Source organism: Zingiber officinale, chromosome 1A (genome assembly GCF_018446385.1).
Source record: "Zingiber officinale cultivar Zhangliang chromosome 1A, Zo_v1.1, whole genome shotgun sequence".
Taxonomy (NCBI): domain Eukaryota; kingdom Viridiplantae; phylum Streptophyta; class Magnoliopsida; order Zingiberales; family Zingiberaceae; genus Zingiber; species Zingiber officinale.
The window spans coordinates 104800318-104826237 of NC_055987.1; the positions used below are offsets into that span (position 1 = coordinate 104800318).

At 38.0% G+C, this 25920-nt stretch overlaps 2 protein-coding genes across 5 annotated transcripts; both read right to left on the bottom strand.

Moving 5' to 3' along the window:
- Positions 1-8003: 8003 nt before the first annotated feature.
- On the bottom strand, positions 8004-16753 carry LOC122028082. Of its 4 annotated transcripts, none has more exons than XM_042587111.1 (10): positions 16355-16753; positions 16207-16267; positions 10643-10717; positions 10474-10548; positions 9463-9555; positions 9290-9391; positions 8826-9200; positions 8506-8742; positions 8353-8415; positions 8004-8262 (listed from the first exon to the last, which is right to left on the bottom strand). In XM_042587111.1, exons 4-9 carry the CDS (start codon positions 10486-10488, stop codon positions 8389-8391), a joined length of 849 nt encoding a protein of 282 aa, XP_042443045.1. In that variant the 5' UTR covers positions 10489-10548; positions 10643-10717; positions 16207-16267; positions 16355-16753; the 3' UTR covers positions 8004-8262; positions 8353-8388. The 4 variants fall into 4 exon arrangements, 3 of the variants coding, with proteins under 3 accessions (XP_042443045.1, XP_042443039.1, XP_042443053.1); XM_042587105.1 differs by having other exon boundaries at positions 9631-10548; XR_006124645.1 differs by having other exon boundaries at positions 8506-8551; positions 9463-10548.
- Positions 10728-12123, bottom strand: LOC122028111. Its single transcript, XM_042587130.1, has 2 exons — positions 11602-12123; positions 10728-11520 (listed from the first exon to the last, which is right to left on the bottom strand). The coding sequence occupies exons 1-2, from the start codon at positions 11725-11727 to the stop codon at positions 10888-10890; spliced, it is 759 nt and encodes a 252-aa protein (XP_042443064.1). The 5' UTR covers positions 11728-12123; the 3' UTR covers positions 10728-10887.
- Positions 16754-25920: the final 9167 nt, after the last annotated feature.

The following is a 25920-nucleotide window of genomic DNA, read 5'->3' on the forward strand; positions in this document are numbered from 1 at the left end:
TTGAGTAGAATTTTTGACTTGATTTTCTATTCATTGCATTTGTTTAGTTTACTATTAAACTGCGTGGTGATTGTTTGTTTATATGTATATATATTGTTCCGGCCGTGTTGGCCGAGATATTTGTATGGATGTAGAAAGTTTCAGATTATCACCCGTATAGGGGAGATGTTGCCGAATTTCTTCTGACAGAGACTTCCCCTGGGGTGTGATATGTTTTATATTCAATCAATTCCATATTCTTCTGACAGAGTCTGAAGTACTTCTTCACTCAGAAGGATCTGAATATGCGACAGCGCAGATAGCTAGAGCTGGTCAAAGACTACGACATAGACATCCTCTACCACCCAGGAAAAGCAAATAGGGTAGCAGATGCACTTAGCAGAAAGTCCAGTGCTACCTTATTATCTCTAGTAGCCATGCCACCACCCCTACAGAAAGAGATCACAGATTTCGGTCTCGAACTCATAGTCGGACAGCTCTCTACTATGACATTAGAGTCTACCTTGCTTGGTGACATTCAGACAGCTCAGGAGCAGGATCCTGAAATTCAGAGGATCAAGCAAGGCTTAGCAGAATCAGAAGGTGGAGAGTTCAGAATATCAGATAGCGAGGTGTTGTATTTTGGTGACAGGCTATGTGTTCCAGATCAGGAGGAACTCAAAAAGAAGGTTTTAGATGAGGCTCACAAGACTCCCTATGCGATGCATCCTGGCTCCACCAAAATGTACCAGGACTTGAAGAAACATTTTTGGTGGCCTGGGATGAAGAGGTACGTCGCTCGATATGTCAGCACCTGCCTAACCTGTCAGAGGGTTAAGGCAGAACATCAGAGACCAGGGGGAGTTTTGCAGCCCATACAGATACCAGAATGGAAGTGGGAAGACATTTCTATGGACTTCATAGTGGGATTACCCAGAACCACGAATGGTTTTGATACCATCTGGGTAATAGTCGACAGATTGACTAAATCAGCCCACTTCTTAGCTATCAGGATATCCTACTCCATGGAACAGCTAACTCAGTTGTATCTCAAGGAGATCATTAGATTACATGGAGTCCCACGAACCATTATTTCAGACAGAGATAGCAGATTCACACCACACTTTTGGGAGTGTGTACAGTCAGCTTTGGGCACAAAGTTGAAGTTTAGCACAGCTTTCCATCCTCAGACAGATGGACAGACGGAGCGGGTAAATCAGGTACTCGAAGATATGCTCCGAGCATGTGCCCTAGATTTCAAGGGAAGTTGGTGCAAATATCTGAGCTTAGCAGAATTTGCATACAACAACAGCTATCAGGCCACTATCAGTATGACACCTTATGAGGCTCTCTATGGGCGGAGGTGTAGATCTCCAATCTGCTGGTATGAGAGTGGTGAACAGAAAGAACTAGAACTTCAGACAGATCTAGTGGCAGATACCACAGCAGCTATACAGCAGATCCGCAGCTCAGAGCCGCCAGAAAAGCTATGCTGATATACGGCGCAGACCCTTAGAGTTTTCAGTTGGGGATTCAGTGTTCCTCATAGTAGCTCCCATGAAGGGAGTAATGCGTTTTGGGAAGAAGGGTAAGCTAAGTCCCCGATATGTGGGACCATACCTTATCAGCAGAAGAGTGGGCAAGGTAGCATATGAGCTAGAGCTACCCCAGGAAATGTCAGCTGTCCACAATGTATTTCATGTCTCTATACTGAAGAAGCATATCCCAGATGCCACCCAGGTGATTGAGCCCCAGTCGGTGCAGATCCGCGAAGAACTCAGCTATGATAGTCGGCCTATTCAGATAATAGACCGAGCAGTTAAGAAATTGCGGAACAAGGAAGTACCATTAGTCAAAGTCATTTGGCACAGTCACACAACAGAAGAGGCAACATGGGAGACAGAAGCCAGCATGAGACAGAAGTACCCAGAATTATTCTAAGTTCAAGGACGAACTTTTTATAAGGTATGGGGGATTGTAACGCCCGAAAATTCTCAAAACTATTTTAGAAATATTCTATAATTATTCTGGAATTTTTAGATATTTTTCCGGAATTTTTAGGGCAGCAGAAGTAGAAAAAATAAATAGAAAATGAAAACGGCCTAAGCGGGGATTGAACCCGAGACCTATGGTTTAGGGATAATGCTAGTAACCAGTTGAACCCAGCACGGCCGTGCTAAAAGGAAAGGGAGGCAATTAAATTTATATTAGATTTGGGTGGAAATTACCACTTAATATAAATAGGAAATAATTAAGTGAAGGGTTATCTTGGATCGTGATTTTCCTCTCCTCAAACCCTCACCGCCGACTTCCCTTCTCCTCTCCTTCTCTCGGTGCCAACCCTAGGGCTCCCTCCCTAGGGCCCCAAGGTCATCTTCCGGTGACAACTCCGGCACGAGGACGCTCTCCTTCGCGAAGGGAACGCTTAGACGCGAGAAGATCGTCGAGAAGTCGTCTCCACCGGAATTCTAGCAAATAGAATTGTAAGGAAATTAGCGTACGAGGTAAGAAACCCCTCACCTGCAGTATAAGTAGCTCCGTTTGGGTTTTCTACGCATTAGTTAGCTATACGCAGATTTTTATCGACGCTTAGCGTGAAATTGATCCTCCTCGCAGGTTTAGGGATTTAGTGAGCACTTCTAGATGGGCCGGACACGTAATCCCTCTTCAGTGGGGGTTTCTAGACGTTGTCGGGTGCCTAGAAGTGGTCTCCCTAATAGAGAGGAGAGTTGGGGCACACTAAGTGTTCGATAAAATAGCTAGTTAAGTAAAAATACAAATTAGGCATTTTAACAGCTCAGTTGAATGCATTAGAAGCATCTAAATCAGTAAATCAGTTTATTCTAGCTTATATGGGACTACGGTCCAATGGGTGGGCTCCCACAGTCGCCTCTGGGTTCAGACAACCTAGCTCTAGGTTCAGATAACCTAGAAACAACAATTTAGAACAGTTTAGCTATATTCAGTATTTTACTTTTCAGTTGGCACTGTACCGGATTAGATATCCATTGGGTTGGACTCCCACAGTCGTCCCTAGGTTCAGATAACCTAGTAAACCCTACTAAATTCGGGACTTGCAAACCCGGGTTTAGTTAGGGATGCGCGCACAGTAAGTACAGTTGCCGGGCCCAACAGCACATGATTATTATTTTGATCTACTATGCTATTAGTTTTCAAAACTCATAAAATCAGTTATGTTAGTTGAGTTTGATTTCAGCTTCAGGTTAGCTTCAGTTAGCTTAGTTCTCTATTATTGTTCTATGTGATTAGCTTGCTATGCCATGTTTCAGCTTACATGTTCAGTTATTTCAGTTTATGCTTGCAACCATAGTATGCCATGCCAGTACATGTTTTCAAATAGCATTCTTTAAAAGCATGTTTGCATCGTTGCATGTTTTAGTGAGGTAGTTGGTTTCTTACTAAGCTTTAAGCTTACAGATTCTACTTTCCTTATACTGCAGATAAAGGTAAAGGGAAAATGGACTAGCAGAGGAAGCTGGAGTTCAATGCAAAGATGGTGTGTGTGGCAGGAACTGGAATAAAAGATTCTCAGGGTTTTAGCAAGCTTAAATAGTTGAATTCTTAGTATTTCTTCTTTCATGCATTTTTTTTAGACCTTAGAATGTTTAAACCATGGGAGATTTATTTAGTTTGTTAGTAATTATGTTAGAATGCTGGTTAATAGTTACTAGAATATATTCCAATTGATTTTAGAATTGTTGTGTGAGGTTTTGGCACGCCAGAGTGCTGAAATCAGAGTTTCAGGGTGAGATCAGAACCCAGACCGGTCTGCAGACCGATCAGAGTTTGGGTTGTGCCGCTGGATCGGTCAGCTGACCGATCCAGTCGCGAACAGAGAGTTGGCATCCGTTGTGGATCGGTCAGCCGACCGACCCATGCGCGAACAGAGAGCACCGAAGCTCACTGATCGGTCAGCCGACCGATCAGTAAGCCACTGGATCGGTCTACCGACCGATCAGCGTGCTGCTGGATCGGTACCGATCCAGAGCCTTTTTCCGTGCCAGTATCAAGCTGGATCGATCACGGGATCGATCCGACAGTCCAATCGATTCATGGATCGACTGAAATGCCTGATTACAGCTAGCAGGACATCCGGGAGGCATAGATTATCTTCCCTAGCATGTGTACAACTCCTAGGTACACCTAGAATATTAAGTTCAGATTTTACAGTAATCAGTTTAGTAAAATTTTAATCAATCCAGATTTCCGCAATAGTAATTTAGCACAGCGTTACGTAACGATCGGCCTCGCAGCCTAGTCAGTAGGAGGCGGGTCGTTACAGAGTGGTATCAATCAAATGGCAGCTGCTACTGCCTAAATGACTAGGTATTAATTGATCTGATCGGGTAATAATTAGCCAATTGAGAATTAATGATAGTTAATGACCATTATTCAAGATAATTGCAATAAATTTAGTTGAATATGAATATAATCAACCATTAATTCCTATTGCTAGTTGCTCAAAATTAAGGTTGTAAACAAGCCAAGCCGAGTCAAGTTTAGGGTGTTCAAGTTTGTTTGATAAGATAATTGAGCGAGGCCAAGCCAAGCCTAAAATGAACCAATCCTTTGAAATGATTGTTCAAGCTTGACTTGGTTTAATTTTGATGAGCTTGAGCTTGGTTCGTTTAGATATTATTGAGCTTTCAATTCAAGCTTATTTGATTGTTTGAAACTTTTTCTTGTTTGATTGGTTATTAACTTGATTGTTCAAATTTGTTTGTTTATTTAAAAGTTTTATTTTATTTATTTAGTATATTGATAAGAGTTTTATTAATAAACATAGTTTACGAATATTTTTCATGAACATTGTTGATGAACATTAATGAGTTGAACACATGTGTTCAAGCTTATTTGTTTAGTTTAACAAGTTGTTCAATTTTATGTATTTAATTGATCTTATGTGTATTGAATGAACATAAATAAGCACTTACCAAATTGAATATCAAATTTATTTATGAATGTTTGGTTCATTTATAGTCCTACTCAAAATAGTTGGACATTAATCAACTAGCCAATTGGGGATTAATTGCAATTAATGATCATTTCAAGTTACTTGCAGGATATAAATGGTTATTAGGATTTCAAATATATAAATAGAGGCTCTTCTGAGTAGATGGATCATCTAATAGCAAGTAATACCCCTCCTCTATTCTATTTCTTTTTCAACTTCTCAATCCTTCAATGTAAGAAGTGATCGATTTAATTCTATGAAAGTTTTTCACCCACCACCTATTGTAAATTCATAAGTGTGAATGGCTTGTCGTCCCCTCGGATAGGTCTAGTGGCTAGCATATGAGGTGTTGCCACAATGAGGTCTGAGGTTCGAATCTCGGCAAAGCCGAGGTAAATACCTCCCTTATATGATAGTCACTATTTCAAAGGCTAATAGCCGCCCGTGATTTACCTCCTCCGTGTTGGTCCTGAGACGGATTGACGGGGGCGTTAAAAAAAATGCCACAAAAAAAAAATGCTAGGTATCTAATTCTTCGAATTGATTAAGTCGTACAACTCCTCATCGAGTCATCAATATTCTAGATTTTTCATCCCAATGAAAGTAAAATTCTAGTGCGTCATAGCTAGGAATTGAACCTTGAGTACTTGATTAATATGTCAAATGCTTTGCCATCTAAGGGGCTTCGCAATTCTCCTCTTGTACTTTGGTGATAGCCTTCAATCATTTTAATTAAAATTTCTTCCATCCTCTCACTTAAGGGTTTAAACGAGCCAAGCCACTCATGAACTATTCGGGTATCGTTTTGAAAATAAGTTCGTTCAAGTTTGTTCGGTTAAATTAACAAGCCGAGCTCAATCCTAATTTCGAGCATGAAAGCATTATCAAGTCGAGCTCGAGCTTAACAATATTTGGTTCGTGAACTTGCGAACATGTTCGTTTAGAGACTTGTGAACATGTTCGTTAAGAGACTCATTTAGTGTGTGTGTGTATATATATATATATAATAATAAAGAGAGAGAGATTGTGTGTGTTTTGTTATATTGCACCCCTTATACCACATATCTTTCGAGCACCTAAAATAATTTTGTTTTGAAAATTTTTTTGTGCTTAATACTATAACTCAACCCCTTATAAACTCAAAAGATAAACCCCTAAATGACTTAGCCGTAAACCAAAATAAATAAATAAATAATTGGACGACGCATAAGCGTGCATTGTGCGTCGCCCATGATACAACTTTTGTGTATGAGTGTGTGTGTGTATATGCATATATTAACGAGCCGAGTTCGAACTAAATTCGTTTAACTTTTAAACGAGTCATTTTCGAACCGAACTTGAGTCGTTCATGAACTATTTAATTTTATTATGAGTGAAGCTCGAGCTTAAGAATTATAGCCTGAATCTAACTCGAGACGAGCTCGAGCTTAGGTAAAACAAATCAAGCTTGAGTCTCTTACTATTCGGCTCGGTTCGATTACAAACCTGACTCTCACTTATAGATATGCCAAATTCTGATTACGATAATTAACAAAATTTCAAGCACTAGTAATACTAATAAATCTAACACAAGAATTTGAACCTAGCCTCTTATCGTTCTTTGTTTGTTTGAATTAGGACAATAAGAACCAGTTGAATTCTTACACAAGTGTAGTTTTATTAATTCAGTTAAAAAAAAATATCTTTTTCATAATCACTGAAAACCAGAAAAAGAGATTAATTCCTTTATATATACAAAACCACAATGCCCAAAGGTGACAATATTAAACAGAAGACACCAATTAACAAAATAAAATAGATAAATAGTAAGTCACATGTCGTTGAAGTAATTTATCTAGTTCCCATGATAGAGAATATTTCTTTTAAGAAATGATGAATTTTATATTTACTTCAAATGATTTTATATTAATAAGAATAGCACAACTTGCTTATGAACGAGTCAGACATTAATTGTTAGGAAGTCACACTGCATAAATTTACCTTCTAAAAATTTGATCATTGTAATAAAAAAACTGGCATGAGTTATGAAGGTAACGCCACTGAGTGATTCCATCAAAACAGGCTTGTTCATTGTATTTGTAAGAAATCGTACATGATATTCTTATTCATCTGGGTGAAATATATACAAGAGTACATGAGTATTATTAGACTACACTTAAGATGGTTATTTACATAATAAAAAATTATACAGAGATTATTTTCATAATCTAACAAGGTTGTTATTTACACTCTAATAATAAAATATTATACATAGATTATTTCCATAATCTAACACACCCCCACAATCGATGTGGGAGGTTGTCATACGTTGAGGTTTTCTCGAAAGTCATCAAAGAGTATGCGCAGAAGTCCTTTAGTGAAGATGTTGACAATCTGATAATGAGACGGAACATGAAGAACACAAACCTGTCCATGGGCAGCTTTCTCGCGTACAAAGTGGATATCCATTTCAATATGTTTAGTGTGCTAATGTTGAATGGGATTTCTTGAGAGATAGATCACTACTAGAATTAAGGTCTTTAAGGACACACATAAATGCCCTTATAGTATACTTTTAGTGACACTAAAGCTATGGTGACACCACCGAAAAATGTATTGATATGCGGTGTTAGCATAGACCCTCTAGCATTCCTGACATTTGTATAATGTTATTATATAATATTTATGCTAACTTCAAAAGTGTCTTAAATATAGGAATATAATGACAATCGAAATTGTCACGAAAACATATTTCATGGACATTTATGCATGTCTTTTTATTATATAAATAAGGACAAATATAAATGTCACCTAACCTAATTTATATTGACAATTATAAATGTTTTAAATTTTTATATAAGGACAATAAATTATGTTAGTAATGATAATTTATAAGGATATTTTAAAGTGTCATCTTATATAATCTATAATGACATTATGAAATGTTAATTATAATATTTTATAAAAACATTAAATAGAAACATTTAGAATACACCACAATAAATTAATAATATTTATTCAGAACACAAAACATTCATCACATAATAGAAAAAGTTACACATCATCACAATTTAACCATCATCACAATAAGAATAAAAATTTTTTATATCCAAAATATCCAATCCATTCGCCATGTCATCATATATAATTCATCCCATCATCACAAAAATACAAATGCATTACTAATGTAAAAGTATTGAATCCAATGTTAACTAAATACTAACAAATCATTGAGTTCTAAAACTAACAAAGTCTTATAAAATAAAAAACTAACTAATTTACTATCAACCATCTTCAACCATCATATGCAAAATCCAAGTACCTGTCACCTACAAATACAATCAATAAATTTGTATAAGTAAATTAAACAATGAAAATATAAGCCTAATAAACATAATTTAAAAGATTGAAAAGCATACCGAATGAGAAACATATAAAGTATTATTCTATATGCACTAATAGAAATCTTCGCACATTGTCAACTGCAAATACATTTCATATTTATTTAAAATTTTAATAACATGATAAATATAAAAAATTAATAATATTTCACTAAAATGTTTAAATCATACCAAATGACAAGGCCAAGCTATCAATCCTCCAAGTGCATCCTCAAACCTTTGTAAAAAATCATAAGGTTTAATTAAATTTTCTTCGGGTTCTAGGACAACTAGTACTTGTACTTCACACCAATTTAGTCCTAATTTTTGTCTCCCTACTATATTATTTGGATCCATGTCAAGGAGCAATCCTTTTGCTACAGTTTTTGTTGAATCAAATAAACTTTTAATCAAGACAGAACTTCCAATCTACATGAAAGTGAAAGATATAACATCAATTTTTCAAGATGTGTAGAATATATAATAAAATAGAAATTAAAAAAAAATCTTACCTGTAAGGTTGGACGAGATGGAATAGAACCTTGTAGATTGCTACTTGATGAAGTGTGTCGACTATTATTAGAATTTGAAAGAGGATTTGTGCTTGATTGTTCAGAAATCTTTGTTTCTAACATTGTAATATGTTGACCTTGCTTTTTGATTTGTTCATTCATCTGTTCTAACTTTGCATTCTGTTCCATAACTAGTCGATTGCATGTGCCACGACTAGGAACTACTCCCCATAAATCAGATGGGCTAATTCCATCACCAAGCATACGTACTCGACCAGATCTATCTGGTCCCATGATTTGAGCAAATATATCATTCGGGCTCACTTGATCATTGTAATCTTCAGGAAGTTGATTTTCTAGTTCTTTCATTGCAGCCTTCAAGATATATTAAGATTTAGTTAATACATAATGATAATTAAAAAATACTTTAAAATAAAATAAATGAAGAGTATAAATCATCTTACCAATCGTTCTTTTACAATATTACTTGAGGGAGTTCCATTAGCATGCGTAAAACATGCATGAAATAATTCAACTCGTGTTGGAGGATGTCCCTTTTCTTTTTCCTGAAATATATTTGGTTACTAATTTCTATAATCAAATGCACATAAAATTATAATATAATAAAAAGATCTACCAATGTTTGTTGCACTTGAGAAAAAGATGTCCTTCCTGTGGTTTGATTCATTATCCTTTGCTTTCTTGCATTTTTATTCTTTTCACTTCTTTCCTAATATATAAAATTACACATATACATAAAATAAAAGTCTACTAACATTATATTTTAAATAAATAAAATACATACCTTTGATTTTTCTGTGTTCCAAAAAGCAACTAGTCGCATATATTGTTCTACTTGAGCTCTTTCATCTCTTTGTTGTAAAAGAATTTGAATTGACAACTCAGGATCATAGTACTTTCTTTTTAGTTCAGACTTCCAATTTCTCCATTTGAATTGACATCTCTTTGTTTTTGTTATTAACAGATTATAAATAATAAGCATGTAGTTAAATAGGTAATCAGTTTATAGCAATTCCAATGAAATGAATCATCATTTTTACTATGATATTTATTCCACATTGAAGATGGCTACCGGTGCAGGAAGTATGGGCAGAAGGCAGTCAAGAATAGCACTTATCCAAGGTAATTGAGATGGTGACGCTGCATAACCTTAACTGCATCAACTTTTATGCTGATGGTTTTGTTATTTTGTAGGTTATTACTACAATCCTTAACTATGTCACACGGGGTTGCCTTCCTTTTACTATTGAAAAGAAAGGAAGAATACAAAAAGAGTATATTGGGAATGATAGTGCTCAACTTGTTTTGCATATTTACAATAATGAGCTAATACATGGAATGATCGATAAGGCTCAATTTGGAACTTATGGTTTAGTTCATGCAGTCCATGAACTTTATGGTCCAGATGTTGTAGGAACTCTGCTTTCTGTATTTAGCCGATTATTTACTTCCTTTCTTCAGGTACATTCTCCCAAGTTGTTTCATTGTTCTTCTAGTATTTTTTTTTTTAAATCAACATGAAGGATGGTATACCAAACATAGCAGTAACAACAATAGTACAGCAGCATATCCTCACTATGGATGTTATGCAACAATAGCCTCTACTTTTTAACAAGTGGGACATTACCTTGCACATCAACATGTAGTTGATTTGAAACTACATCTCTTTGGTCAGTCAAGGTACCTTCTATGTTTTGACCATCTATAAAAATATTGCTTTCATTAAAAAAAAAAAGATAAATATGAATAAACACAATCAGTTATTAAAATTTGGCATGCATAAAAAGAGATATTACCTTGTTCATGATCAGTGTGATTTTTACTTATACTTGGTGATTTTCTCTTAGTTCGGCGCTTAGGAGCCATTCTTACTACAAATAAAAGTTAGTAACAGATTATAAATTATAAAAACTCAATAGTTAAAAATGAAGAGAAAATGCATATCACCATATATCCTCCAAACATATATAGTAAGAATCTATTCTACTATTTTTACAATGATAATTGACTAAACATAATGCATAGACTAGATAAAATCTCTTCATAAATCAGTATCAATTTCCACTCCTGCAATATCATCACGAACCCAGACTACTTCTTCATGTTCATTGCAATCTTCTGAATTACAAATATAACTTTGAAGATATGTATCAACATCTGCCATAGGCTGCATATTATACTTCGCTCGTGCATCAGTCGTGATAATGACATGCCAATCACAATCATTTGGATCTTCCACATAAAATACTTGCATAGCCTGAGATGCTAAAATATAAGGCTCATTATGACACCTAACATCTTTAAAATTGGCCAACATAAAACCATCTTCATCCAATTTTAGTCGTTTGCCTTTGGAGACCCACTTGCATTCAAATAAAGCAACTTTTCGGCCTCCCCCATAATCCAACTCAATCACATTTTGCAAAATCCCATAATAATCAAGTTTGCTTAATACTGGATTGTGATCTTTTATACTTGAATAACTTGAAGTAGTTGCCCTAACAGTCACATCACAATTTTGAGTTTTCCTCTTACGTTCCACTTCTTTTGTATAAAACCTAAATCCATTTGAAACGAATTTATGATATTGTATCCCAATGATATTTGGGCCTCTAGCAAGTGATCTCAAATCATTTGAAATAGGATCATCTTCTGGAAGATTTGTATCTTCAATCTATCATACAAGAAGGACTCACTCATTTATATTTGAAAAAAAATAATATGTATTTTTAATAACTATTACAACACAACTTAAATGATTAGCAAACCATGAGGCAAAAGTTTCACTATGTATACGTTCAATTTGGTGTAATGGAAGACGTGGATGACTAAGTTGCACAATTCCACGATGTTCACTGCAAATTAGTAATATTAATTTCATAAATAATAATGACTAAATAGTTTTATATTTAAACAGCATGAATTATATAAAACATACTCTATATAAGATTGTAAGCGATGACAATTGAATAACACATATTGATGTGCATTCTTTAATATCTCAATATCAAACTTAGTAGCAATGGCCTTTCCAAGTGCATAGCCAGATGTGTTAAACACATCTAATGCAAATGTTGAGTCAATATTTGCATTATCATTTCTTGATGATTGATTAAATCTTGTCTCTACATAATCTGCTAAATATAAAGAGCAGAATGTCAAACATTCCTCAGCCAAATAACCCTCAGCAATAGATCCTTCTGGCCTATTTCTATTTCGGACATAGGACTTCAATGTCCCTAGGTACCTTATGTCAAAAACACAGGAATTAGTATTATTTAACAAATAATATATTACAAATGTAATAACATTAAAAAGATATATATATATATATATATATATATATATATATATATATATATATATATATATATATATTACCTTTCAATTGGATACATCCAATGATAGTGAACTGGCCCAGCAAGTTGTACTTCAGTAGCCAAATGAATAGTTAGATGAACCATTATGTCAAAAAATGAGGGAGGAAAAATCTTTTCCAACTCACAAAGGATCACTGCAATATCTCTCCTCAGACGAATCATATCCGTAGGAGAGATTACTTTACTATATAACTCTCGAAAATATCTGCTTAATCTAATCAACGGAACTCGAACTAACTTAGACAAGGTTCTACGTAATGCTACTGGCAACAATTGCTGCATCAAAATATGATTGTCATGACTTTTTAGACCAATTATTTTTGGCGGTTTCATTTGAACACATCATGATATGTTAGATGCATAGCCATCTGGAACTTTAATTTGCTTTAAAACCTTGCAAAACATGTTCTTCTCTTTTTTCCCCATTGAAAAAGATGCTGGAGATAAATAAACTTTCTTTGGTCCTTTCTCAATAGGATGAAGTGTTGTTCTTGTCCCCATTTCTTGCAAATCAAGTCGTGATTTAAGATTATCTTTTGTTTTTCCTTCCATATTCATCAATGTCCCACACATATTTTGGCACACATTCTTTTCAATATGCATAAGGTCAAGATTGTGGCGTATCACATTATCCTTCCAATACGGTAAATCAAAAAAATACTCAATTTTTTCCAATTAAATGGTAGTGCTGAATTATCATTAATTGTTTTCCCAAATGTAAATTTTAAAATTTTCATCTCATCCATCACCATGTCTCCTTATAGTGTGGGTGGTGGTCTTCCAAATTCTTCCGTGCCATCAAACAATTGAGCATTTTTTCGAAACACATGATCACTATTTAAAAACTTACGGTGACCCATATAGCAGTATTTTCCACCATTTTTTTAACCATTTTGAATATGTAAATTTATGACATACTGGGCATGCAAGCTGTCCTTTAGTGCTCCATCCTGATAAGGTTGCATATCCAGGAAAATCACTTATTGTCCATAATAATGCGGCATGCAATTGAAAATTTTGTTTAGTTGATGCATCATATGTTTGCACTCCTGTCTCCCACAAATCCTTTAAATCTGCAATAAGAGGTTGCAAGTAGACGTCGATGTTATTTCCTGGAGCAAATGGGCCGGGTATCAATAATGACAACATAAAGTATGGTTGCTTCATACACATCCATGGTGGAAGATTATATGGCATTAAAATGACCGGCCATGTACTATGTGCCACACTCATATTTTTGAATGGATTAAATCCATCTGATGCTAAACCAAGCCTTATGTTCCTAGGATCCTTTGCAAATTTTGAGTGTTTATGATCAAATGTTTGCCAAGCCGGAGAGTCAGCTGGATGTCGCATGTAGCCATCCTTTGTGCGAGATTCAGAATGCCATCTCATATGGGATGCTATTTTGGATGACATGAACAACCGTTGTAATCTAGGCTTTATTGGAAAATACCATAAAACCTTACGTGAAAATTTTCTCTTTTCACCGGTTGAATCATTTTTGGATGTTTCCCATCTGAGCTCACTACATGTTTCACATTGAATTCTTTCTTTATCCAATCTTCAGTACAAAGTGCAATCATTAGGACAAGCATCAATCTTTTCATAACCAAGTCCTATTTACTTCATCAATTTCTCTGCTTCATAGTATGACTTAGGCAAATCATCCATTGCATTAGGAAATGCTTCTCTCAACAAATCTAAAAGCATATCAAAAATCTTATTATTAATTTTGCCTAGACACTTTAAGTGAAGCAAGCGAATCATGAATGCAAGTTTTGAGAATTTCTTGCATCCTGGATATAATTCTTTTTGTGAATCATCAATTAATTTATAGAATTTCTCAGCCTCTCCCGTTGGAATCTCGTTATCATTTTCAAATTCTGATGTGCTAATTATAGTATCATTGTCTGAGATCCCAAATGCCTCATAAACTAAACCTTGCATATCATCTGCATAATTTTAGATGGAACAGAAGCAGAGTTTGTAGATGTACTATATGATATCTCTCCATGAGCTACCCAATGAGTATAACCTTTGATAAATCCATCAACCGTCAAATGATCAAAGGTAACCTCTCTGGAAACAAATATACCAATCTTACACTGTATACATGGACATAAAATCATTCCATTTATATTTGCATTAGAAAATGCAAAATGTTAGAAACTTTGAACACTATTTCTATACTCCTCAGTTTGTCTTGGTAAAAACATCCAACTCTTATCCATAATGATCCTAAAAAAAAACTTATTAAAATTAATTTAACATTATGATATATTGTTAAATTTTAAAATGCATGTATACTAAATTTAACACTTATAAATAAAGAACTGTATCACAAATAAAATTCACAAGTTAGAGAACTCAAGATATAGATAAATCTTTATAACACAAGGACTCAAGAGGCTACAACATAACAATCTATAGCATCTACATAATTTATCTCAGCTAATAAAAATCAACAGTACAAAAAAATAACTCAATATGGTATCTTTTTTTTTATCATGTCCTAGGTGCAAATTGCCAGATATCTGATGTGGAATAAAATTATTCATTTTTCTTGGCTCTTAAACACATGCAACCATGCTTGGCTATACATAGTTTGTGAAATACATAATCAAAGTTTTTAGGACAAAAGGATAAGGTATTGCATGAGAGGATCTCATTTCTACAACTCTACAGCAAATAAGAGGATAAGTTAAGATCCTGTCTGACTAGGTATGCAAATGGAAGCTACTATGGCGCCTTGGGAATTATTTGTTACATATAAGTTGATTTGGCATTTAAGTTTATTCAGTAGTTAAAGGATTTTATCAGGTTCTTATCTTTAAAAATGCATATCTAAATATGTAAATTAGTATGGAATCCCTATAACTATAACTCTAAAGCATTTTGGCTGAATTTTACATTTACTATGTCTAGAGATGCGTTATGACTACTGGGAAGAACATATTCTGATGTTTCCTGTGACAAATAATAGAAGATATTGAAGCCACATGTTTTGCATAGTATCTTTTTTATGCTTTTATGATAGTATTATAAAATGAGTTCACCTTTTGCTTTTCAGGCAGAAGTTAACTACCTGGGGCAACTAAGTCACCCGCATCTTGTCAAACTTAGTGGTTATTGCTGTGAGGGTAGCCATAGGCTGCTAGTATACGAGTATATGGCTTGTGGAAGCCTGGAAAAGCACCTGTTCCGAAGTAAATATTTATGTTTTTATTTATTATCATGCAATTAGTTTAATTAAAAAGGATCACTAACTTCTGATTTGACATATTTTAGTTAATGTCCATTTATAGCCACCTCCCATATCTTAATATTGGACAAAAATATGTGGAATAGTGCGACATCAACAAGTTCATCAAATGGGTTACTAATGAGCAAGATATGCATCTATCTCTTGCTTCAAGCTTACTAATAGACACTAGTTATAACTGTATAGCATAAACTAATTACTATAAACAGATTTGTAGGCAGTTCTACTACCTATCCCTTAATTCTCCTTGTTCTCGATATAAGGCAGATTTTAGCAGAAGTTAGATACAAAGAGTAATATAAGCAGAAGTTAGATACAAAGAACATGTATACTACCTATCCCTTAATTCTCCTTGTATTTGTACATGTATAATACAATTTTTGTTCTGCTCTGCACATTTATCCATGTGATTTTCTTTGTGTAACAAGGAACAAATTGTATTCTCAGATTATTTGGTTCAATGTTGTTAATCCCTCACATTGATTTTTTTTTTTTTTGCATAAATATCATTAATACATTTTAATGTTAAACTGTTTATACTTTGGCTAACTTTTCCTATTTGACACTAATCTATATTTCCTGTTTATAATCTCATTTCTTATCTTAACATAAGAAAGAAACCTATCCATCAAAATTCAAAGAAAAAAGACCAAACACATATACAAGTGAAGCTTGTTAGATAAGGACTGAAACTTAAAACTATTATTATATATACCTGTTTGATTCGATTAGGTAGAAAGGAGCAAGGCGACTATTAAATTCTTCCAATCCACAACCTAAAAAAAAAAAGAAATTAGCAAGAAATTAGTTAGGAGCATATACAATGCAAAACTTCCAATCCAGAACATTAAAAAAAACATTACAAATCACGATGAGATCCGCAGATTAGGGAGCAGCGACGACAAGAATGAGTTTGGGAGGAGAAAGGCAGAATCACAGCGTGTATGCAGTGCTGTGGAGGAATCATGGTGGAGGCCGGCGGCGGCACAAGTATGCGTGAGCGTGGGTGAAGATCCCAGCGACAGTGAGAGCAGATTAGGGAGAGGAGCGGCAACGAACGAGAGCAGAGGGAGGAGAAAGGGAGAGGAGCGCCGCTGAGAGCATATTAGGGAGGAGCACGGAGAAAAGCAGCGATGACGAGAGCAGCTAACGGAAGAGAAAGGGAGAGGATCGGAGCGGCGCTTAGGGTGGGGGAGCGGCGAGCGAGTACAGAGGAGAAAGAAAATCGCGATTTTTGTGATGAGGGAAAGGGCCGGGTTAGCGTTAGGGCAGGGAAAAAAAACAAAAAAAATTAATTATTAAGTGATTATTAGGTTACTAATTTGGTGACATTTGGTGAAATATGTCACTATATATTATCTAATATGATATTTTTATATTTAAAATAATCTTTTTTGATAAATGTCATTAAAAAATATTTATAGTGACATTTAAATTTAAATGTCATAAAGAAAATGTCGTAATAAGCTATATTTCTAGTAGTGGATCACACTAACATTATCACATTAAAACAATAAACCAATGTGGCCTTGTGGACTAAACAATATGTTAGGACCAAAAGTAGCTAGAGAGGGGGGGGGGGGGGTGAATAGTTCGTCGCGTTCGCTCGGTGCTCGGCGTTGCTTGTTCCTTCAAAGATGTGCAGCGGAAAATACAGAAACAAACACACAACGCTAACACGGTTGGTTTTACTTGGTATCCACCTCACAAGAGGTGACTAATCCAAGGATCCACACCAACACACACACCCTCCACTAAATAAAACTCTCCTTTGTGGTAACTACCAAGGGCGGAGAAGCCCTACAATACTCAATACAAGAAGAGAGGGAAAGGATACAAGAAATACAAGCTTACAAGCTTACAATGAGTACAAAACCCTAACCCTAGCTTCTCTTCTTGGCTTTGATCCGCCTCTTGACTTGGAGAGCTTCAAGATCCTTCAAGAACGGCGATCGGCTTTGTGCCATGGAGGAGTGGCGAGAGCTCGAGTGAATCGAGAGTTCTTCGCATGACCATGAGCGCTGCCTATAAAGCGGCTAACCAGCCGGTCCCGATCGATTCGAATGTTCCCAATCGATCGGAGGCTTTGGATCGATCCACGGATCGATCGAGCGCTTATCGCGAAAGCGCTGGATCGATCCACGGATCGATCCAGCGCTTATCGCGCGAAGCAGGCGTCAATCGATCCAGCGATCGATTGGGACATCTGAATCGATCCACGGATCATGATTTTTGTCCAAAACCAAGTCCCAAATATCCACCAACATCCGGTCAACCTTGACTGTTGGTATGTCATGCCTAGCATCTAGTCACTCCCTTGACCTGCTAGGACTCCCTTACCAAGTGTCGGTCAATCCTTTGACCCACTTGGACTTTCTCGTGCCAAGTATCCGGTCAATCCCTTTGACCTACTTGGACTTTTCTTTCATGCCAAGTATCCGATCAATCCTTTGACTTACTTCCAACTCCGGATGTCCGATCATCCTTGATCCATCTGGATTTTCCTCGCCTGACTCACCGGGACTTTCACTAGCTTCACTCACTAGGTTTTCATCCGCCTAGCTTCACTCACTAGGACTTTCTTTCTGCTAGCTTCACTCACTAGGACTTTCACCGCTTCACTCACGACACTGGCTTCACTCACGGGACTTTCTTACGCTTCTCACCACTTTCATCTTGCCTAGCTTCACTCACTAGGTCTTTCATTTTGCCTAACATCCCAGTTAGGACTTCCCAGTCAAGTATCCAGTCAACCTTGACCTACTTGACTCTTCTTCAATCAATATCTTATTGTCAAACATCTAAACCCAAACCAAGACTCAGCTTGGTTACCCAGATCAACCTTGACCTGAAGGATATTGCACCAACACAATATAGTTCCAAGAGAAGGTTTCGGATCCAGCAGGATTTGGAGACAACATTAGATACCCCTCTATACTCAACTTCAGCACTAGACCAAGACAAAGTAGGTTGATGTTTAGAGGCGCAAGAGATCAAGTTGTATCAAAGAAAACACAGTATCTATAGGTTGAGTGTCTGGTATCGGGGCATCCACCCCAATTAGCATAGTGTAAGAGATGAGACCAGAAATCGAATACTTGCAAAGATGTAAGTCATAGTTAAAAGTGCCCTACATACATGTATCGCAAAATTAGTTTGAGTGCATTCATATATTCAGCCTTCGGTCATGCATATGTAAGCAAACCTATTGCATAACATAGGATATATTTGGTCTCGTAAATGTTAGATATTGCACTGCTTCGACTAAACTACGATAATGTGTAGGATCTTCGTAGGGAGATCCCAAAGAGATACTTAGTTTAGCCTTAGTATCCACCAGCATGGTTGTAGGATTACAAAAGGTCATGTTGGCTCGTTCAATATTCTCTTCAGCATATTTATGTTGACAAATAATTAACGGTCTTGCATGTTGTGTAACTACAATGACAAAGAAATAGCTTAGAGGGCCCAAGGCCTTCATAAAAAATTCAACAATAAGGAAGGACATAATAGACTAACATAGAGCATCAAATGACACCGTGAGAATAATGTCATAAACATCAAGAAGAATATATGCCATGTCATTTCCTTGTTGATAAATAAATAGAGAGTGATTAGATTTGCTATGGGAAAAACTAATAGTAGTGACAAAGTTAGCAAACCATTGATACCAAGCATGAGGGGCATATTTGAGTCCATATAGAGATTTCTTCAATAGCATGGTCTTTGAAACCCAGCTAGATATATGTGGACGGTTTCATATAGCTGACCATGCAAGAATTTGTTTTTAACATCCATCTGATGAATGAGCTAAGATTTTGACAAAGATATACTGAGAACAGTCCAAATAGTAATTGTTTTCACCACGGGGCTAAATGTTTCATCACAATCCACACCAACCTGTTGAGATCTGCCATCACCTACAAGATAGGCATTGTGTCTTTCAATAGAACCATCAGATTTCATTTTATGATGACAAATACACATTGAACGAATAATATTAACATTAGGAGGACAGAGCACCAACTCCCACATCTTATTGTTAATAAGAGCAACATATTCGTCTGTCATGGCCGCTTTCCAATTCTGGTTGAACAAGGCAACTTTCGGGTTACGGGGATTAGGAGATGGCGTAACCAATAATGTCAAATTGAATTGACTTTTGGTCTTAAAAATCCCATGCATGTTGCAGGTTGTAATGAACCGAGACAAGGCTTGGTTTGTTTGATTATGGCATGGGCTAGGCAAAGAGGCTAACAATTGGGCTGTTGTAAGTGGGATAAGTCGTGGGGAAGTGTTGTTGGATTAAAGCTGAGATTTGGGTGTCAATGGAGCCAGTTGAGGAAGTTGGATGATAGTGGGCTCTTTTTCTTGCTGGTAGACTGGGTTAGGTTGACTATGAATATGATGGTGCAAAAGGGAATGCAGACCCATCACTCAAAAAATCATTGGACTGGGAAGAAGGTGGCAAACAGGAAGTTGAACTGTCACGCCCCGAGTAAGTCCCTGTCCGAAGAAATTTCGACAGCACCTCCCCTGTACGGGTGACAATCTGAAACATTTCTACAGGCATAATATACATCAGCCACAGGCGGCTGGAATATACACACAACCACGCAGTTTGTATCATCAGCCCACTCGGCTGGAACAAAAATAAACAACCACGCAGTTATATATATATTTTACAGCCAACTCAGCTGTACTAAAAACCACAAACACAGCGAAAAAGGACAACACATACAACCCAAAACTAAAACTGCTAGCCGGCTAGGCTTACACAACACATCAATATAACAACTCCAGAAACAAAACCGGAATACCACACTAATTACACCAATTATAAATACCGAAGTAAAAATACACAAAAGCATAGACATGTCTTCTGATGTGATGTGGGGACCGGCAGCCAGGATACTCCAAGCGTCTCCATAAACGACCTAGTACCTGAAAAAGATAGTGTCAACGGGGGTGAGTTCAACAACTCAGCAGATACCTAGTTAACATGTATAGTAAACTATAACAAATAGTAATAACTATGGAGTACAGTCTCCTGATCAAAAGAAGGTAATGCATAATAGAAAAAGGCTGAAGAGTACTGTACTCACCAGGGTCACCTATCAGAATAATCAGGTCGTCAAACCGGAAGTGTCATAAATCCTGTATGCATGTCAAACATATGCATCCATCCAAATGCAGCATATAAGTGCAGCAAACACAAGCAGTAAATACAAAAATGCGTATGATGTCAATGATGCGTCCTGGTCACCCCTGACGCCAGTCAGTCATCTCACACACAATGGTGAGACCGAGTGGGTAGAAATTTGTGACACCGTACTCTACCATCACTATACGATGGTGGTGAGTGGGACGGGATCTTGTCGAAGTACTCCTGCCCCTCGACCCCAAATCATAAATGGGGGCTCAATGCTCTCATCTCCCACGATGGCGGGAGGTATCTCATCGGCTACCACTGAGTCACGACCAAGCGGAGCCAAAGCGAGTCCACCGTCTGCCGACTACCCACTTGCTACACTAAATGCCGGAGCCAAACCGGAGGCTGCTGCGGCTAGCCGAGTCCTCGCACCAGCAGCAAGCAATGAGAACCGCCACACACTGTCTCGATATACCACTAACCCATGGTGGTGGTGTGTGCAGATATATGTAGCTGGCGATGTGCTCAACCATAGTGGAGCCGACAATCGCGCAGCATGCAATCATGATGCATGACACTAAGCATGGCAATAAACTGATCAGCATACCCATATCCATATACATAAAATGAGTATCATAATATCGATGGTCAAATACGAAGATCTAAAGTACACAGGTCAGATAGGATATCAAAAACCTAGGTTCTGAACATGACAAGCATGGTATGTCACTACTTCTCTGAGCACATATATCTATATATATATATATATATATATATATATATAATCATGTGGGTACTAACATAAAATGCATATCAGGTGAGCAAACAAGCATGTTATAGGTATCCAAAAGTGACATACCGAATCAATGTCGAACATAATTATTACTAAAAGCTATGGCCTACTAGACATATCAACATAGATAAGTCAAGGTACCCGCCTTTAACTGTAGTCCGTGATAAACAATCCTCACATCAGAACAACTGTCCCGTAATCAGGGTCCTGCATACAAATATTCAATTTAACTACTCTACTAAGTATCATTTAGCTAACTGAAGATCAGGACCAAATAAATAAACCTATTCCCTTTCTGATTAAGGAAACCCAAATTGAATCAATCCCAAGTGATCCCAATTGTTATAACTCAAGAACAATCTCAACTAATACAATTCATTTTATCACTCAATTCAACCATCATCCATCTGAACCAACCAACCACCAAATAACCATCATGAATCAAACTAAACTTACCCAATAGTGAGTATCCTTTTATTACCTCGCAGTCAGAGGAGTGGTTGTCAGAAAATCCTAGTCGGAGCAACCATGAAGCTACCGCCCTCAATGTAAATCATCCAAAATCCGCACCCCAATTACATATGAAATTCCAACCTAAGATAACTAATTACTCATTAGTCATGTTATGACATATTAACATCTTAAATAAAATCTGTTACCAATCCATATCAACCTAATATGAACCAGAGATCAACCAAAACAATATACATAGCTTACCTATAGCCGTTTGCTCTTGTATCAGCCCACTGCTGAAAATTGTAGTCAGCCCGATAAAAATTGTTGATCTCCAAAACTAATTCTCCAATTCAACCCTTTCTTTCTCCTTGCATAGAACATGAAGAGTGTCACGGATCAGAACATCAATAACCTGATTTCGGAAACACAAAATTACCTTCAATCAAGACTTCTATCACAGCAAGGAAAAGAAAATCAAAGATCCTCGGAACCCTAGTCGCCTCTTCACGCCGGCGATCGGGAGAAGAGGCGGCGGTGTCGCAGCCCAGGGAGGAGGAAACGGTCGGTTGTGAACCCAACCTAGGGCTCAGAAAAACGGCTGAATCAGGCGACAATGGCTCGGCGGGACGATGGCTCGGCGGTGTGGGGAGAGGCTAGGGCACAACCTCGGTGCAAAGAAGATTGCGTGGAGAGGACAGGAAGCATAGATGGGGGAAAAGGAGAGGAGAAACTCGAAGCTTTCCTCGGCTACTGCCTTTGTACCGGTGAGGAAGAGAGGAAACGACACCGGCGTCGGCGGCACGTCGGTTGAAGAAGGACGTTTAGGGCACGGCGTCGGGGATAATCGGGAGAGGAGGCGCGAGGAGGTAAAGAAAACGGCAGAAAGAAAATAAAAATAAAGGAAAAACAAATAAAAAGAAAAAGAAAAAAAATAACATTTTCTCACTTAAATGGGGTAGCCTAAATAGGCTTTCCCGGACCCCATTTTATCCCCGTTAACTCGTCCATACGAGCTCCGAAAAATTTCCAAAAATTCTGAAAAATTCCCTTATCATTATTCGTCTTTTTTTCGATATTTTACATTCTCCCCCACTAATAAAAATTTGGTCCCCAAATTTCGTTATCTACCATCAGCAAGTACTAACAACAGACAGAAGTATAAATGCTGATTGGTAAACTGAATCACATACCTCAAGTGAAATGATGAGGGTATCGAGCTCGGATAATATCCTCGAGCTCCCAGGTAGCCTCCTCGTCCGAAAGATGCTGCCATCTGACTTTACCCAGCCGGATAGTCTTGTTCCACAACTGATGCTCTTTCCGGTCTAGAATCCGTACCGGAATCTCCTCATAAGTGACGTCAGGCTGAATAGGAACTGAGACATCTGTCAACACATGCGTCGGGTCGGGTACATATCTCCTCAGCATAGATACGTGGAATACATCGTGAACGCCGGTCAAGGACGGTGGTAGTGTCTGCCGGTAAGCTACCGCTCCCATCCTTTTCGAGATCTAGAAAGGTCCAATGTATCACGGAGCTAGCTTACCTCTGAAGCCAAATCTCTTCACTCCTTTTGTGGGTGAAACTCGCAAAAATACATGGTCGCCAATAGAGAACGCTAGGGGTCTGCGTCTCCGATCAACATAACACTTCTGGCGATCCTGTGCCTCTAACATCCTCCGTCTGATAATACGAACCAACTCTGCCTCATGCTGAGCTCTATGAGGTCCCAACAACTGGGCCTCCCCAATCTCATCCCGGAGGGTGGGTGTCCGACAAGGCCTACCATACCACGCTTCAAACGGTCGCATTCGGATAGCCGAATGCAAACCGTTATTGTAGGCGAACTCTGCCAATGGCAAATGGTCCTCTTAACTACCTCTAAATCTAGTCGACAAGATCTCAGCAAATCCTCTAGAGTATGAATGGTCCGTTCTGACTGTCCATCAGTCTGCGGATGGGAAACTATACTGAAACAGAGCTCAGTGCCCAAGGCTTGTTGCAAACTCTGCCAGAATCGAGACGTAACCGAGGGTCTCTATCCGAAATGATACTCAATGGGCCACCACGTAATTTGATGATCACCCGGTAATACAGATCTGCCAATCGATCCAGGGAATCAGTCCTCCGGATTGCTAAGAAGTGCGCGGATTTGGTTAATCGATCAACGATTACCCAAATCGCGTCATGACCTCGTCGTTTCCTCGGTAAATCCACCACAAAGTCCATGGTAATGTGATCCCACTTCCACTCAGGAATAGGAATCCGCTGAAATAATCCGGCAGGTCTCAAGTGCTCAGCCTTCACCTGCTGACAGACAAGACATCTAGCTACAAATTCCGCGATGTCTTTCTTCATACCGTTCCACCAGTAGGAACGCCTCAAATCTCGATACATGCGGGTCTCGTCTGGGTAGATCGCAAATCGAGAGCAATGAGCTTCCCAAAGTAGCTCCTGTAAGACCGGATGAGACTGAGGTACGCATAATCTGTCTCGGATGTATATAATACCCTCCTCGTCTCATGTGAACTCGGTCTGCTGCCCAGAAACTATCTGGCTGCAAATAAACTACAAATACTGATCAGCAGCCTAGGGCTCACGTATCCTCTTCCTAATCGACGATTGAGCAACCATGGTAACCAGAATACCCTGCTCTGTCTGTCCTTATCCCTCAAGGTCCAACTCGGAGAAACCTTGAATCAAGTCTGTGACCACAACTCGGTGGCAAGCTAAAGTCCCTTCGGACTTCCTGCTAAGCGCATCCGCAACACATTAGCTCTCCCCGGGTGATAGCTAATGGTACAATCATAATCCTTCAGGAACTCTATCCATCTCCTCTGTTGGAGATTAAGCTCCTTCTAAGTAGACATATATTTGAGACTCTTATGGTCAGTGAGAATCTCAAATGTAATGTTGTATAGATAATGCCGCCAAATCATCAAGGCAAAAATAATGACGATCAACGACAAGTCATGTACTGGGTAGTTCTCCTCATGTTCCTTCAACTGCCGAGAAGCATAGAAGACTACTCTATCGTGCTGCATCAGAACAGCGCTCAAACCCTGAATAGATGCGTCGGTGTATAGGACATATCCGTCCTCTCCAGAAGGTAAAACCAAAAATCGTAGCTGACACTAATCTCCGCTTCAGCTCCTGGAAGCTGGTCTCGCAATCCTCAGTCCAAGAAAACTTCACGCCTTTCCCGGTCAGGCGTGTAAGTGGCATAGCAACGCGTGGAAAACCCCCAACGAGCCTCCGGTAATAACTAGCTCGACAAAAGGGAGTTGCGAGCTTCATCTATTGATTATGACAACTCCCAACTGATAACAACCTCTATCTCCTGTGGAACCACGGTATACTCCTACTGGTGACCGTGTGTCTCAAACATCTCACAGGAGACTACCAAAATACGCACTACTGATCTTCACATATAGATGTTTCCGTCAAAACATCTCTAGAACTATGCGAAGATGGTGTACGTGACTCACCTCAGATCCGAAATAGATCACAACATCGTTATCAAGACAATGGAAACCGATCCAAACATCCTAGGGATACCCAAATCATCGAGTCCATGCTAAAATCTAGGGCACCGCAAGCCATAATGGTAAAACAAAGACACATAATATCCGTATCACAGACATTCCTAACCATAAGATCCTCAACAATAAGTCTGAAATATGATCACCAACAATACAAATCACCAAAAATAGATCCTCCAGTGTGAGAGCAACGCTCCATCACACGAAATACCACATATGTGGGAGCAACGCTCTACCACAAGAAATCTTCCATATGTGGGAGCAACGCTCCACCACAAATAATCCGAAATATGAATCTACAAAAAATATGGGAGCAATGCTCCGCTACAAGAAACCCGAAATATGTGGGAGCAACGCTCCACCACAACAAACAATAATATGTGGGAGCTACGCTCCACCACAAACGATCCATAACATGTGTGGGAGCAACGCTCCACCACAACCAATACATAATTGCCCAAGGCACCTAACTATCCAGCTAGAGA